Raw genomic sequence first — 15,749 nt, 5'->3', positions numbered from 1 at the left:
GATAGCTGATCTGAATAGTTGTTACTGCACTGTGACACTACTTTAGTTTAATTTGTGAGAGTTATCCTTAAAGGGGACGTGACATATATTTGGCCATTGTTTATAGGTCAGGTTTTTATATGGGACGAATCCAAAGACCAGGTCAGCGATTCCAGAACCCAGAGTGTTCCAGTGTTCATTGGATGGCGAGCCAACCCAAGATCCTAGGAGACGATATACATATACACGCACACTCAAACGCACATTGATGGACTACAATCCTCTACTGTACAAGTAGTACGGTAGGACAGACAATCACACACACTCCTTGTCGGACAAATTCTATTGCCATACACCCGTTTGTCATGGGCCCCACCGGTATCATTTGGACTTAAAAAGACTAATTCTTTTATTTGTGCACAATTTTATTTTATTCTATTTTTTTTTTTTGCTACTTTGGGGGAAATTTTTTATACTTGACATTCTGTTAAAACCTATTGAAATACTGTGTTGTTTACAAATTTATTTTACAAGGCTTAACATCACTAAGGTACTTTTAAAGCCACACAACTGTGTTTGTCTGGTTTCTCTGCCATTCATGTACCAGAGCTCTAAGAGTCGTTCTCAGTCTTCTGATACTAGCCCAAATTACTTATCACCTTGGTAATTATCCATTGGTACTTTATATAACTCTATGTAAGTGCTACATCACTGTCACTGCTGCAGTGCTGCACTGATCCCTTCCTGAGAGCCATCCCAATGCAAGCACAGAGAGTTAAGTCAGGAGTTTTTTCATGCGCTTTCATTATTTCTTTTGACTAAGGGGGAGTGAGGTCAAATTTTATCTCAGGCATGTCATGAATACTGAAACCTGGGCTGACTGAACTGACCACAGCTTCTGACTTCAGCATCACTTTGTCCTTTACACAAGAGGCTGACTGGCCCACAGATCTTGAAACTTCTCCTTACTGTCACTTCTTGAAGCCTGTTCTGTTCACTCTTTGACACACCCTGTGTCAGGGTTTCTGGGTCGTTGACCCAGTATTTTCAGTTCACGTTCACCATTTATCTACTGCCTGTTCCACTTCCTGTTTTATTGTGTTAGCCTTGGTCTCTGTGCATTATGTTCAGTCCTCTTCCCGTTTATCATTAGTTCATTATGTTCAGCTGTTCACTCACCTGTCTCCAATCGTTGTCATTGTTAGCCATGTATTTAAGCCCTCTCTTCCCTTCAGCCCTTGTCATGTCATTAATGTTGGTGTTATGTTGTCGTTTCCGTCTTCGTTCAGTCAGCCAGCCATTCAGTCTTTCCTTCAGTCCTGCAGTCTTTCAGTCAGTCCTTCAGTCAGTCGTCCAGCCAGCCAGCCATTTCCTTCCTCTGTTCTGTTTGTTCACTCCATCGATAATAAAACACCAACCTTCACCTACCTACCTGTGAGTCCAGCGTTTGGGTCCTCCTTCTCATCCACGACACAACCCCTGACACCCTGCTAATTTCACCCTGCAGCGCTCCCCTATTTCCCTGGACATGTATCTTTCAGCTAAACAGATTTTTTCCCACCGTTGCCATTGCTCCAACTTCAGCCTCATCGGTGCTACCTGTTGTTGAGTCCACAGTTGAACATTTTCCTTAAATAATGCACTTTATCAAAAAATTTCCATGGATTCTGTAATTAGTTTGATTAATGATTGGCATGCTGTGACAATTCCACCTGGAAGTTTGGCTTCAACACCTCTGAGTCAGTGTCCATGGAAACGCCACAAACTTTGAGATTGGTCCATTGTACTCGCTGTAGTCACGCCCCCCGAGCTGTGCGCTCCCCTGTATCTCCATCACAGTTAACACTTCTCCGTTTTGGTCATGTTGCCACTACATGAATCACCTCAGAAATGCCACCAACATTTCACTTGGACACAAAAGCACTTTGAGTTGTGCATAAGTTTGAAATAACTTATTGTAGTTGCTCATTAGCGCTACAAACACAAGCGTAACGGTGTGTTCACACCGAACGCGATGAACGCGAATAGAGCGTCAGGTTTACATGTAAAGTCAATGGAAAAGCGCGATGACGCGCGATTGCAGGTCCCGCGAAAATTCGGAAGCAGATTTGCGTCGCCAAAACACGTGAAATGCGCGTCAGTGTAGCGCGTCTGGTGCGTTTGACTCGCGAAAAAAAACCCACGCGTGTCAGTTTTTGTGTTGCATTTTGTGCATACGCGCGTTTCGCGTCTACCGCTCGAGTTGGAAAAATCTGAACTCCAGCGTCAAATCGCGCCGCGACAACCAATCAGGAGTCTGGTGACGTGGCTCTGACCTAGGTCAAAGGGGCAGATCCAGCCAAAGCCCTTCATTCTTCATTCAGAATGGAGGAAAAGCTCATCAGAGCCGTGGCTAATCATCCGGAGCTATATGATGCTAGCTACTACTTCTACCGAGACAGGAATAAAAAGGACCTAGCTTGGAGACACATAAGTGAGGAGATCGGGCAACCTGGTAAGTTCATTCCTTCTTCTTTTTAATTTTCAGACTGACCTGATGAACCCGCGCAAAAGCTAGCAAGCCCGCCTACTGTCCCGCTATTTTCCCACTGATGTACAAATACCTTTCCGCTAACAAGATAATGCGTTTATTCAGAGGACATCTGCAGGAGAAAGTGGAAGAGCCTCAGGGACACTTATAATAAGGAGAAGAAGACAGAGAAGGAGAAGAGGAGTGGGTCTGCAGCAGGATCGGGGAGAAGATGGAAGTTCTTCGCGGTCATGGGGTTTCTGGACCCCTTCCTCACCCCGTGGGAGACAAGCGGCAATATGGTGCGGACCGTGGAGAACTTCTCCCCCGAGGACCAGGGACAGCCCGAAGAGGCAGCAGGGGAGTGTCAGTCAGAAGGTATGTTTACAATGAATTAATGTAGGCAGTTAATTTATGCGTGTTGTCATACAGGAATATATTTTGTTTATTAATAAACAGTATACAGTAGTCCCGCTGTTCATCCGTCACTGCCTCGCCTTTTCACTGATTTTTTTTATTGCACCGTACAGCTTTCAACGATGCGCATTGCATTCTGCAGCCCAAATGACAAATCTCCTCCGTGTTGTGTCTCCTGCGCTTGCCAAACTTATCATGTTTGGTTTTGATAACCATCACGTCCAATAGAAAAAAACAGCACAAAAACACTCATAACTATGACCCTCACTCGGAAATAGACACCTGCACCGGGAGCGAAAAAGGCGCAGAAAAGTGGCGCCACAGACGGAGAAAAAGCGCGGCATAATAATACTTTTACGTTTTAAAATCGGCAAAGGTTTATAAGTATAGAAATAAAAAGTATATAATAATATAATATTCTCTATGACTATTGTCTTCAACCTGTTAACATTTAATATTGTCTTGATAGAGTCAAGTAATCATGCAGCAGAGTCCTCCCCTGTCTCTTCTCCTGGCTCCCCAGTCCCTGGTCCCTCAGCTCCTGCTGCTGCACCCACAGGTATGAACATCAAGCACTGACAGCTTTTTACTTGCTTGGATTCCCTTGTGATCACCTTTACTAAATATCTACAACCAATCTGTTTATATCCTGTTTTTTTCAATTTTGAAAATGAAAATCTAGTAGCAGCCTTCTCATTACTTTGTGTTGTTTTGTGCTGTGTTTTACAGGCCCACAGAGGAGGACAGCTCGAAGGTGGGCGAGGGACGGGTCCCAGGACGGTCCATCGGCGGTGGAGCTGGCCATCCTGGAGTCCCTAAAGAGGCCACGCCCGTCTCCAACAGAACATTTCCTCCTCGGCCTTGTTCCTGCTCTGGAGAGCATGCCGCCTCAGACACGAGAATTCGTGAAATTTCAAATTTATAAATTAGCTTTTGAAAACAGCACAGCTGTGTTAAATTTGGAAACATTGGACCCTAATGATCAGTCGTTTTCTGATGAGGCAGCAGCTCTCCAGGGCAGAAACAATGTTCTTCGGCACAACATCGCCTGCCGGCAAAGACATCGCAGATATCCTGGAGTCAATCGACAAGCGATTGTCCAGTTTCGATGCGAGGCTGTCCCTGGTGGAGATTTTACACCGGGAATTTAAATCTCTGAGAGAATCCCTGGAATTCAGCCAGCAGCAGGTGGAAACGCTTGCCGCTGAAAATGCCACGCTACGGGAGTCGGTCAAATCTCTCGCTGATAACGTGACCCAGTTAAACACTGAAAATAAAAAAATAAAAGAGTCCGTTATCGATCTACAAGCCCGTAGCATGAGAGATAATCTTGTTTTTTCTGGTATTCCAGAATCTACCGGAGAGGACGCGGAGGCAACGGTGAAAAGCTTCATTAAAATCCACCTGAAGCTGCCGGAGGACACCGTAAAGAACATCGCCTTCGATAGAGTGCATCGCTTGGGGGGCGTGAGGTCGCGGACCGGGAGACCACGTCCTATTGTGGCCAAATTTGGTCATTTCAAACAGAAGGAACAGGTGAAGAGTTGCGGCAGGGAACTGAAAGGAATGGACTTCAGCGTGAACGACCAGTTCCCCAAAGAGATCCTGGAACGACGCAAGGTCCTGTTCCCAGTCCGACGTAGCTTCATCCTGAAAGGCTCCCGTGCTGTCATCGCCGTGGACTGGCTCTACGTGGACGGACAGCTCTACCGCGACCCCGGCACCACACCGTGGTTATATTGACTGCACTCCAGATAAGAACCCGCTACATTCTTTTCTTATTCATTCACACTTTCTCCTTTAACATGGGTTTAACCTAGTAATATCAGTATGATGTCATAGCAGATATAACACCGTCACCCTCCGTCATTACTTTAATTGGAATGTTTCCGTTTCTTTTCTTTTTTTTTGTTGTCGCTCACAGTTTATGTGGTTTCTTTCTTTCTCTTGTCTTTCACTGCTGTGATCACCTACTTCCCCACTCACCTACAAACAACACCCTCTATTTCTCCATATTTTCACACCACGATCACGCAAACACATGCGCTCAACGACAGCACATTTACAACAGCCTCACAGCAAGCACAGACTTACAGGACACATACACAAGCCACGCTTGTTCATATTAGTGAATAGTCACACACATAGTCAGACTTATGGAGCCTATCACCACACTTTTTTCTCTTTCTATTTACAAACAAGTGTAGAAATGTTTAGCTTATTTTAGAGTTTAGAAATGTGTTAACATAGAATGTAGAATTATTGTAGACACATTGACACTGCCCTCAATGTAATAAAGGCCTGATGGTGTCCTGAATTTAGGAGCAGAGTATAGGAGACCCTCCCCAGTTGAACTGTAAAAGTAAAACAGAGAGGAGTTAATCCTGAGAGGAAATTCCCCAGAGAATGTTTGGGTGGGGGTCTCAACATTTGACCTGGATAACTGTGGTCTGGAAGGGAAATGGTTTTTTTATGACCTCTAGGGAGTCACCTACACCCACAGTGTTTTAACTGTCACGCACACTCACTTACGTGCACACACATACACACAGGTATGCGTACACAGTCACACACGAGCACTCACATAGACACAGACACAGAGTTTGCAGCACACCGTACGGGGGTTTTATGATGGGGACGCCTCTATAAAGCTGGCTGTAACTAACAAAGGGGTGAAGATTTTGCAGAGGGACACACCGGCCTCGTCTTCCCTTCTAGAAGTGCATGCTTAAATGAAGATGAATAAAGATAAATAAAAGTTTTGTGAAAATGACTACTGAGTTCCTGTGCCGTCTCTGGAAGTTTCGACGAATAAAAGAACAGGGGTAAAACTGATTTCGTAACAGTTTTGGTGCTGAAACCCGGGATTCGCTCGAGGCCCAGAGAGGATGAATTGGCAGAGCTGAGATCGTGAAACGAGGCGAACAGAGAGCTAGCTCACGTGATTAAAAGGTAAGCACGACCTGTTTATTTTCGAACCGTGCATATTGTTTAAAGCCTAAATTATCTGTTCGCTAAGTTGAACGTATCTCAGTGTAAAATCACTCAGTATGTTAAAGAAACGGTGTGTGATCCGTCTTAGTTAGTAATTAATAGAATCGGTGTTTCATCCGTGGCGGTGTGTGATCCGTCTTTAGTTATCAGGAAAAAAGTGGCGGTGTGTGATCCGTCCTCCGTGCGTTAAAGCAGGAAACGTGTGTTACTATTAGTTAGAAAGCGGGGTTTAAGGCCTCGTCGCCAGCTGAGGGCCGTGTGTGCTCCGAGTTTGGCAACTCCACCCTCCTTCAGACGCGTCGTTGGGACCTGTGGGACAGGAGCCGGGGTGGTGACCTGGGCACCGGGGGCGCCTAAAATAACTAAAGCTAGGTGTTGGATCCTAGTCACGGTTGATAACCTGCATGAGAGTGGGGGCAAGTTGCTTTGTTAGTGAGAGAACGACTGCTTGGCTCAGCCCACTGACTGCAGTGTGTGTGGACTGTGTAGTTGTGTGAAAGCGCCGTTAGAGTCGGCGTCTCGTCTGAAGTACGGGAGTCAATTAAAGTAACAAAAAGAATTTGTGTCTAAAAGTGTGTGTTTGTGGTGTGCAGAAATTGCGGCAGGAGGCCGTGTCGCGAATTGTTGCAAGCTGTGAAGTCAATTGGGGGGTTTAATTTGGTTTTATTTTTATGGGGAAGAGAAACTGCGGTATCCAGTCCGTGGCGCAGTTTGAATAAATCGTGAGGCAAATGTGGCGCGATCTGAAGATCGTGAGCCTAATTGTCCTAGTTAGGTTGAGGTGTATAAGAGTGGACGGCACCCGCTCTTTGTTCTGATTAGGGCGTTGTCCTGAATCAGCAGAAGTGTTTCGCAGAAAGTTTGTATGGGACTGCAAGAAGTATGAAGTGTGTGTGAGCCAGCCTCGAGGGGCAGGTTCACAGGTGGAACGAACGAAGAGTAAAATGTGCGTGTGAGAGAGAAAGAAAAGGTGGGGGTGAGTGACCAGCCTGTGAGTGTGTGTGTGAATTCCTTGATGACAAATAGGGAGACAAAGTAGATTAGTTGATTTTCTGTGAAATAGTAATAGTCAAGGAGTCGTATTTATCAAATAGGAGAAAATGAACTAAAGTAAATAAAGCAAATTAAAAGTGGATTAGCGTTAAAGTAATGATAAATAAATTGATAAAATTAATAGTGACATTTAAAGGTGATCAAGTATTCAAGGATGAATGGAGAATTTGATTGTGGACTGTATGAGAGCTGTTGGGGTGAAAGGAAAATGAGGTTGGAGGAGTGAGTTAACAGGTTAATGTGTGGGTGTAAAACAATGAGGTAAAAAAGAAAATGATGAAAACAAAGAAAATAAAAAGTGTGGAAGTGTGAGTGGGAAATTGTCTCCAACTGGGGGAAGCAGTGACACTACAGGTCACCTTCTTCCCCTGCTGGACACAAAAGAAAACATAATTTGGAGTGTTGTGGATGAAAAGAATTAACAACAACATCAAGAAGATTTTTTGTGTTTGCGGTTAAGATCAAATAAAAATTTCATTTTTGGGGTTTAAAGTTAGTAGAGTTCAAAACAAAATAAGTAGAGATGTGTTGCTTTAGGAGTGATTAAAACATCTGCAGTCACACTGAATAATGAAAGTCTCTCAGTCTGTCGATTACAGGTGGGGAACGGACCTGGATCAATTCTCCACGGGCAGCAGTCGGAAGAAAATTATAGGTTAAAATCATTAGAAAAATAAAATAAAATAGAAACACCCAGCCAGAATTTTTGGCTGAATTGTTTTGCAGCTTCCAGTCCTCATCCTGAACAAGCAAGCTCCAAGGAAGCTAATCTCTCCCTGAAGACACCGAGTGCAGTTCCAGAAAGCACGAGCATGAACATCAACAGTGGACAGCAGTCCAAGAGACAATACCACGGCTCTGAGCAGAGAGGTCCAGCAGCACTGTGGACAAAACGGCATCAGAAAGAGAAGATCCACCATCTAGATTGGATGGATGGAGATGCGTTTCCAGCAAGCTGCAACCTCACTGTGTGTGAAGGACTTTTGAGAAGACTGTCTGAGTTTGACATTTGCCATGTTTGGAGCAAGACGGCAATGAAAGAGACAGTGGGACAAAGAGATACACGGGACAAGGCTGAAAAGAACTGACTGTCATTGGACAGAAAAGTGGGAGAGAAGAACGGAGAGAAAGGAGCAGAAGAGGACTGAGGCTGCTGTTTTAGTTTGGGGAATCAAATTGGGTTAAGGAATCCAGGGGGGACAGACGACTGCCTGGAAGTGGAGGATTGACACAGTGTCCAGACCACCACAAAAGGGGGAGGAAGACAAGCACTGAGGTATGCAAGAGTACTGTTAGAAAAATGGAAAGTGACACCACACATGCACATGATATGCACTAGAGATAACACAAAATCATACATAAAGTGGCACACATCCAAAGAGGGTATTTTTAAAAGGGGTTAACAATACACAGCGTGGTTGCCGATGGTAACCTGCAAGCATTTGGGGTTTAGCTGTGCCTGACTATGACAGAGTTTTCATTTAGATGTTTCTGAAACAAAATTTGGAGTGAACGAAGTTTTGTTTCAGAAAAAAGGGGGAAGGTACATAAAAGGATACATAGAAATAGAAAATGTATTAACCCGACTAACATAAACACACACACACACACGTAATGAAGCTCATTAGGATCAAACACAATTTTAAGTAGGCAATACTGTTACCATCATCCTGTCTGGTTTATTGAGTGGGTTGAGAAGTGATACATAGACGACTGAATTAGTATTATTTTGGGGAACATGATAGCAGGGGTGAACAGAATCCTGCAGCCAGAGTTTAAATGAGTGAAACTAGCAGATTTTTTGTTTTTGTTTTGTTTTGTTTTTGTTTCTGAAGTATGGGGAAAGTTTTGCCATGGCACCAAGTTTTAGATTGGGTGTTTTCTCACCTATAAGAGAGAATATTCTGTGACAAGTCCTAAGACCGGGCTTCTGTATTTTTTATTTACTTTTGTTTTTCAGTTTTATCTTTTATTTTTCATTTTATTTTTATTTTTTGAACAGTGCACTGATTTCTGTTTGTGAATTTCTTTTCTTTAAGCAGATCTGCACGTCAGGAATTAAAAGTGCTACACATCGTCGAGAAAATTGTTGCAAGTGAGTTTCTCCACATTAAAATGGGCTCTGGAGAAAGCCACTTATTTGGGACAATTAGAAAATGAGAGTCCCTGCCTAAAAAGGATTCAGCGAGGTAATCCGACCTAAAGTTCTTCTTTTTCTTTTTGAAATGACATCATTTTGCTGAGGGTGGAAATCAAATGCGGTGATAGTTTCCACTATCAGCAAAGAAAGAAAGAATGGATGAATGAATGGAAACAAACTGACTGACTGGTAAAAGCTGACAAGACTTGACCACGACTCAAAGTTAACCTCCACCTAGACAGGACAAAAGGGTGGATGAATTTATGTGTTTCTTTTTACAGGAGCAGAAAGATGACAGCAACATCTGAGGTTGCGTGAGCTTTGGCTATACCGTTTTAACTTGTAAATGCCACTTTCTGTGTTTGTGAATCTACCAGGGGTGTGTTATTCATGGGCTTGTGTTGCTCACAGAGATTACTGTGAGAAAGTGTGTACACATCTGCGCGGCGCTAACATTTGCATTCTCTTTTCTACAGCATTACAGTTCTTCATGTGATTTGATAATGTGATTTATAACAGAACAATTGGTTGATGTTTGTTTCTCTACTACAGGATTGATGATGCTGTTACACTGTGTTGTTGGTAAAATGTTGAAGGTTACTTTGACGATGTGAATAACGTGAGAAATTTCCTGTGTTGAAACCAGTGTCATTCCTTTTACAGCAGGCTTCATTTTATGGCCTTTTACGGCACCTCTGGAATGTGGATGGCTGACGTCTGCCCACCAGGATGATCCATGTGTGCTCCTAATGTTTGTTTTTCTTTAAGAGTGGATGTAGAGAATTCAGCAGAAAACAGACAAGTGACATGAGGAAACAAATAAGATGCAGTGTTTATGGAATAGTTGAATATGAGCTCATTAGCTGGCCACTACTGAGCTCATAGTGATAAAATGGGTGGAGTGACATTGCTTAAGGGAAGTCACAGATTAAATTGTGGAATAAATTGGGATGATTCATGATTTGGGACAAATTATGGTAATAATAGTGATTTAATGATTGGAGAAAACCTGCACATGATACTTGTCTTTTATGCTGAATACTTTATCACTCTTATGATCTACAGTTGGTTGCAAATGTGAAGTTTGATTTAACAGATTTGTCTTCCAGGATACAGGCTCCAGGTGGAGCTGGGGGTTAAATAAGCTGAACATGTAACTGCTGATTAATGTTTTTACACAGGGTTACAGGTTGGAGTATGGCTGCTCCAAGTGGGAAACCCTGGAGATTGTTTTAGAGAGAATGTGCAACATTCTTGTACGTGTCTCATTGGGGAGTTGACACATGGTGGAAGCCATGTGGGGAGAGGAGTGTTATTTTTAATCTGTAGATGTCGTGAGGTGCCATGACGAGAAGGAGTGGCTGAGAGGATCGTCCACAGGATGGGAGCTGAGGCCAGGAGAGAGGCTTCAGGAGGATCAGAGATCATCTTCAGCACAGCAGAGATCACACAGAGAGCTGTGCTACTGAGCTTCCAGGAGATCAAGAGGAGACTTCCCACAGCAAGATTTTAAATAAAATGAGAGATTCATCGTTGACATTGAGGAAGACAACTAAGGTGTACGACGTGCTCTGCCTTAAATCTTCAGCAGCGTTGGACGTGACAACTCGAGGGATGGAGAGAGCGTGCCAAGCTCTAAAAGTGACAGCGCAGAGGAAGTCCAGCGAAGGAATTGTGATTCTGTGTGAAGCACAAATACTAGGAGACTGGGAAATAGTTGACACCACTTTTCCCAAGGATGAAGATCACCTAAAGTGTGTCACTTTGCCATGCAGATTTGATGCTCTGCAGAGAAGCCTTCTGTGAGGGAGAGATGTAAACAGACTAGCCTTTTATCTACATTTAATTCATGTCAACTTCTTTAGGCTGGTTGAGGGGGAATTGGAGAGAAACGGTAGTGTTAGGTGTGACTGTTGTAATTGTAACTGTGATTTTTTAAAAGTGAATTGCCCAGAGACAGATCTGAGTCCACTCCGGGGATACCACCATCACAGGCCACGGTGAAGCGAACCAAACGTAGTGAAACAGGTCAATCAGATGAGTGTTTTGATTATTATGGCGGTATAGAGTTGGACTACGTTAAAGGGTCCACAATCTCGTATACATTTGATCTTTGCGCTGTCATTAAATGTAAGGGCTTGCTGAACAGTTGGGTCCAACATCTTTAATGGCAGTACAAAATCGGATGGCGTTAGATATGTTGTTGGGAGAAAAAGGGGGCGTTTGCGCGATATTTGGGGATGTGTATTGTACTTGTATTCCAAATAATATAGCTTCCGATGGCTGTGACCCGAGCGCTGGAAGGTCTGAGAACGTTGTCCATCACAATGCATAAGCATTTGGGATTGGATAACCAGCTGGAAGCATGGATGACCTCTGTCTTTGGGCAATGAAAAGGTTTCATTGTGTCAATTATGGTTTCTTTGTTTGTTTTTATTGCAGTGTTAGTGACATGTGGGTGTTGTTGTGTGCCTTGTATCAGAGCCTTGTTCGTAAGACTCATCATGATGCCACTATTGGAAAATGGGGAGTCACAGTATGAAAACATTATAGTGAAAGATTTAGTGTAGTTTTATCTGCCTTAGGGCAGATAAAAAGGGGGACTTGTAGAAATGTTTAGCTTATTTTAGAGTTTAGAAATGTGTTAACATAGAATGTAGAATTATTGTAGACACATTGACACTGCCCTCAATGTAATAAAGGCCTGATGGTGTCCTGAATTTAGGAGCAGAGTATAGGAGACCCTCCCCAGTTGAACTGTAAAAGTAAAACAGAGAGGAGTTAATCCTGAGAGGAAATTCCCCAGAGAATGTTTGGGTGGGGGTCTCAACATTTGACCTGGATAACTGTGGTCTGGAAGGGAAATGGTTTTTTTATGACCTCTAGGGAGTCACCTACACCCACAGTGTTTTAACTGTCACGCACACTCACTTACGTGCACACACATACATACAGGTATGCGTACACAGTCACACACGAGCACTCACATAGACACAGACACAGAGTTTGCAGCACACCGTACGGGGGTTTTATGATGGGGACGCCTCTATAAAGCTGGCTGTAACTAACAAAGGGGTGAAGATTTTGCAGAGGGACACACCGGCCTCGTCTTCCCTTCTAGAAGTGCATGCTTAAATGAAGATGAATAAAGATAAATAAAAGTTTTGTGAAAATGACTACTGAGTTCCGGTGCCGTCTCTGGAAGTTTCGAGGAATAAAAGAACAGGGGTAAAACTGATTTCGTAACACAAGTGATGTTTCCACATTCTCTCCACCCGTCTAAACGAAACACCCAGCTTACATCATTAGACATACACACACAATTATGGGCATGCTGAGGCACCAGAGGAAAGAGGTTAAAGATATTTAACCAGCTTAAAAAACTACACGCAGATGTTGTTTTATTACAAGAAACTCACAGACCTGTTACAGGTTTAAACGAACTTAAAACACCTGAGTTTCCTAATGTGTTTGCAGCTTGTTATAATTCTAGACAAAGAGGAGTAGCAATTTTAATACATAAAAATGTTAATTTTACAGTACTCGATACAGTTATAGATCCAGAGGGTAGATTTCTAATTATTAAACTATCAATATTGAACAAAAAACTATGTATTGTAAGTATATATGGTCCAAATGTTGATGAACCCTCATTCTTCCACGGATTTTTTAGTGCACTCTCTGAACACCTTGATTGCACACTCATTCTTGGAGGCGACCTCAACCTTGGACTAAATGAAGAAATGGATAGGCTCAACACAACAGGAACTCAGCGCAATTGGCAATCCACAAATATAATCAAACAGTATATGAGCGACTATGGCCTTTGCGATGCATGGCGCTCCCTTCACCCCAACAGTAAGGAATATACTTTCTTCTCACATGTTCATCACTCCTACTCTCGTCTGGATTATTTTTTGGTCAGCAGCTCACTGCTGAGTGACATTTCAGACACTGAGATTCACCCTATAGCTGTCAGCGATCATGCTCCTGTATCTTTAACACTAATGCACAAGAATAATACTACGCCAAGTAAAAACTGGAGATTTAACACATCACTACTTAAAGATGAAGACTTTATTAAATATTTTAAAAAGGAATGGATTTCATATTTAGACTTTAATGACACTCCTGGAACATCTGCTTCTGTTCTATGGGAAGCAGGAAAAGCTGTGATGAGAGGTAAAATAATTTCTTTCTCATCACACAAAAAGAAAGAAGAAAACAAAAATATTCAGGAATTAGAAAAAACCATCAAATCCTTAGAAGAAGCGTACGCGTTCCACCAAGATCAAGAAATAATGAACAAAATATGCAAAACAAAACTAGAATTAAATGAAATTATTAATAGAAAAACACAATTCCTTGTACAAAGACTTCGCTTGCAGAATTTTGAACACAGTAACAAATCAGGTCGATTTCTAGCAAACCAGTTAAAAATAAATAAAGAAAAAACAACTATATGTGCTACTAAAGATTTATCAGGGAACACAATATATGACCCTGGAAGAATAAACAACATTTTTAGGGATTTCTATGAAACTTTATATTCACCACAAATAAACCCGTCTAAAAATGAAATTGATTTGTTTCTTGACAACGTAACTCTTCCAAAATTACTAGACAGTCAAGCAATAGCACTGGATTCGCCACTGACGCCAGGTGAACTCCAGGAAGCCCTGATAAGTATGCCCAATAACAAGGCTCCAGGTCCAGACGGCTTTCCTGCAGAATTCTACAAAGAATTCTGGACAATTTTGGCACCAGTATTCCATAGATTGTTGCAGGAAATCAAGAAAAATGGCAGACTACCACCAAATATGAATTCTGCCAACATTAATCTCCTGCTAAAACCAGGAAAAGACCCTTTATTTCCCTCAAGTTATCGTCCAATATCCCTTATAAATGTAGACCTTAAAATAATCTGCAAAGCTCTCTCAAAGAGATTAGAGAAAATAACCCCCCTCTTAATTCATCCTGACCAAACTGGTTTCATAAAAGGTCGGCACTCCTCAACAAACACTCGTAGATTACTTAATTTAATAGACTACTCATACAATAAAAACATTGAAACCATAATATTATCTCTAGATGCAGAAAAAGCATTTGACAGAGTTAACTGGAAATTTTTATTTGCAACTTTACACAAATTTGGTTTTGGAAACTCTTTCATAAATTGGATAAGAATATTATACAATTCCCCAACAGCTCGTATCAGAACAAATGACCAGACATCCTCCAGCTTTTGTCTCATGAGGGGCACCAGACAGGGATGCCCACTCTCCCCTTCACTTTTTGCAATTTTTATCGAACCTCTAGCAGCAGCATTTAGACAGGCTACAACAATTAAGGGCATAAAATGTAAGAACGTAGAACATAAAATCAGTCTCTATGCGGATGATGTGTTGCTTTTTCTGCAAAACTCACAAATCAACCTCTCTGAGGTAATTACTCTAATAAACTGGTTTTCAAGAATTTCAGATTATTCAATTAATTGGCCAAAATCTACAGTTCTTCCCATTAACTGCTCCTTCCATAATTCATCTTCTGCCCCACTACAATCTGGAAATATTAAATATTTAGGTATTAATGTTTCTCCTAAGCTTTCAGACTTAATTAAATTAAACCACATCCCACTTCTAAAGAAAGTAGAAGGCGATCTGACTAGATGGAAATCTCTACCCATATCACTCATGGGAAGGGTCGCCACTATAAAAATGATGATCTTGCCAAAAATAAATTACTTATTTTTAATGATCCCCAACAAACCATCACAAGATTGGTTCAGATCTCTGGATTCACATATTTCTAAATTCCTTTGGAAAGATAAACCCCCGCGTATCAGCTTAAAAACACTACAAAGAACCAAGGATAGAGGAGGATTAGATCTGCCTAATTTTCACCAATACTTCTTAGCCAACAGGCTTCAGTTCATCTCAGAATGGTTAAAATGTACCCTCTTAGATGAGCCCTGGCTAGATGTTGAACAGGCACTATGCAATGATCTAGAGATTTCAGACCTACCATTTATTAGCTCAAACATCAAAAGACATGAATGCTTTAAAAGCATCAACATCAGCTTTTCTCTGACAGCATGGTGGGAGTTTCTAAAAATAACGGAGTCTTCATTAATCCCATGCAAACGTACACCTATCTGGAATAACCCTGACATATTACAAAACAATAATAAGATTAATTTCCCAGAATGGAGTTGTAAAGGAATTAAATACTTAGAATATATATTAGAGGGAACAGAATTTATTCCATTTGACAGACTAGTTACACAATATGGGATCAACAAGAAAAGATTTTTAGAATATCAACAAATTAAATCCATAGTAAAAAAGAAATTTAACCTCAGTCAAGTTGAATTACAAACACCACCAAGTGTGGTTCAATTTCTTACTCTTAAATCCCCCAAACTATTATCTAAAATATACAGAACACTTTCTAAAATAGATGAATCAATATCCCTTCCTATTGCAAAGTGGGAAGCAGATTTATCAGTCAGCTTAGACCAAAACGTCTGGTCTCAGATGTGCTTAAAAACCTTTAAATTGATTAAAAATCCCAATCTGCAATTAATACAATACAAAATACTGCATAGAGTGCACTATACAGGTCATCGAATGTTCAAGATGGGCTTTACATCCGCCA

At 41.7% G+C, this 15,749-nt stretch overlaps 2 protein-coding genes across 2 annotated transcripts in view; one reads left to right on the top strand and one right to left on the bottom strand.

Moving 5' to 3' along the window:
* Positions 1–15,749, bottom strand: part of LOC148094548 (uncharacterized) — a 215,526-nt gene that overhangs the window by 120,178 nt on the left and 79,599 nt on the right. The window lies entirely within an intron of this gene.
* LOC148094550 (uncharacterized) lies at positions 2,787–5,726 on the top strand. Its single transcript, XM_087837575.1, has 3 exons — positions 2,787–2,866; positions 3,375–3,464; positions 3,635–5,726. The coding sequence occupies exons 1-3, from the start codon at positions 2,788–2,790 to the stop codon at positions 4,054–4,056; spliced, it is 591 nt and encodes a 196-aa protein (XP_087693701.1). The 5' UTR covers position 2,787; the 3' UTR covers positions 4,057–5,726.

This window comes from Neolamprologus brichardi, unplaced genomic scaffold (assembly GCF_056152115.1).
Source record: "Neolamprologus brichardi isolate AB-2024 unplaced genomic scaffold, ASM5615211v1 NODE_ptg000036l+_length_2141236_cov_1, whole genome shotgun sequence".
NCBI lineage: Eukaryota > Metazoa > Chordata > Actinopteri > Cichliformes > Cichlidae > Neolamprologus > Neolamprologus brichardi.
This window is presented reverse-complemented; position numbering and strand designations above follow the sequence as displayed.

Bases quoted from the DNA above. Each gene is read 5' to 3' on its own strand.
- LOC148094550 (XM_087837575.1), top strand. From the start codon at position 2,788: ATGGTGCGGACCGTGGAGAACTTCTCCCCCGAGGACCAGGGACAGCCC. The intron at 2,867-3,374 runs GTATGTTTACAA...TTGTCTTGATAG, and splicing joins AGGGGAGTGTCAGTCAGAAG to AGTCAAGTAATCATGCAGCA. The intron at 3,465-3,634 runs GTATGAACATCA...TGTGTTTTACAG, and splicing joins TCCTGCTGCTGCACCCACAG to GCCCACAGAGGAGGACAGCT.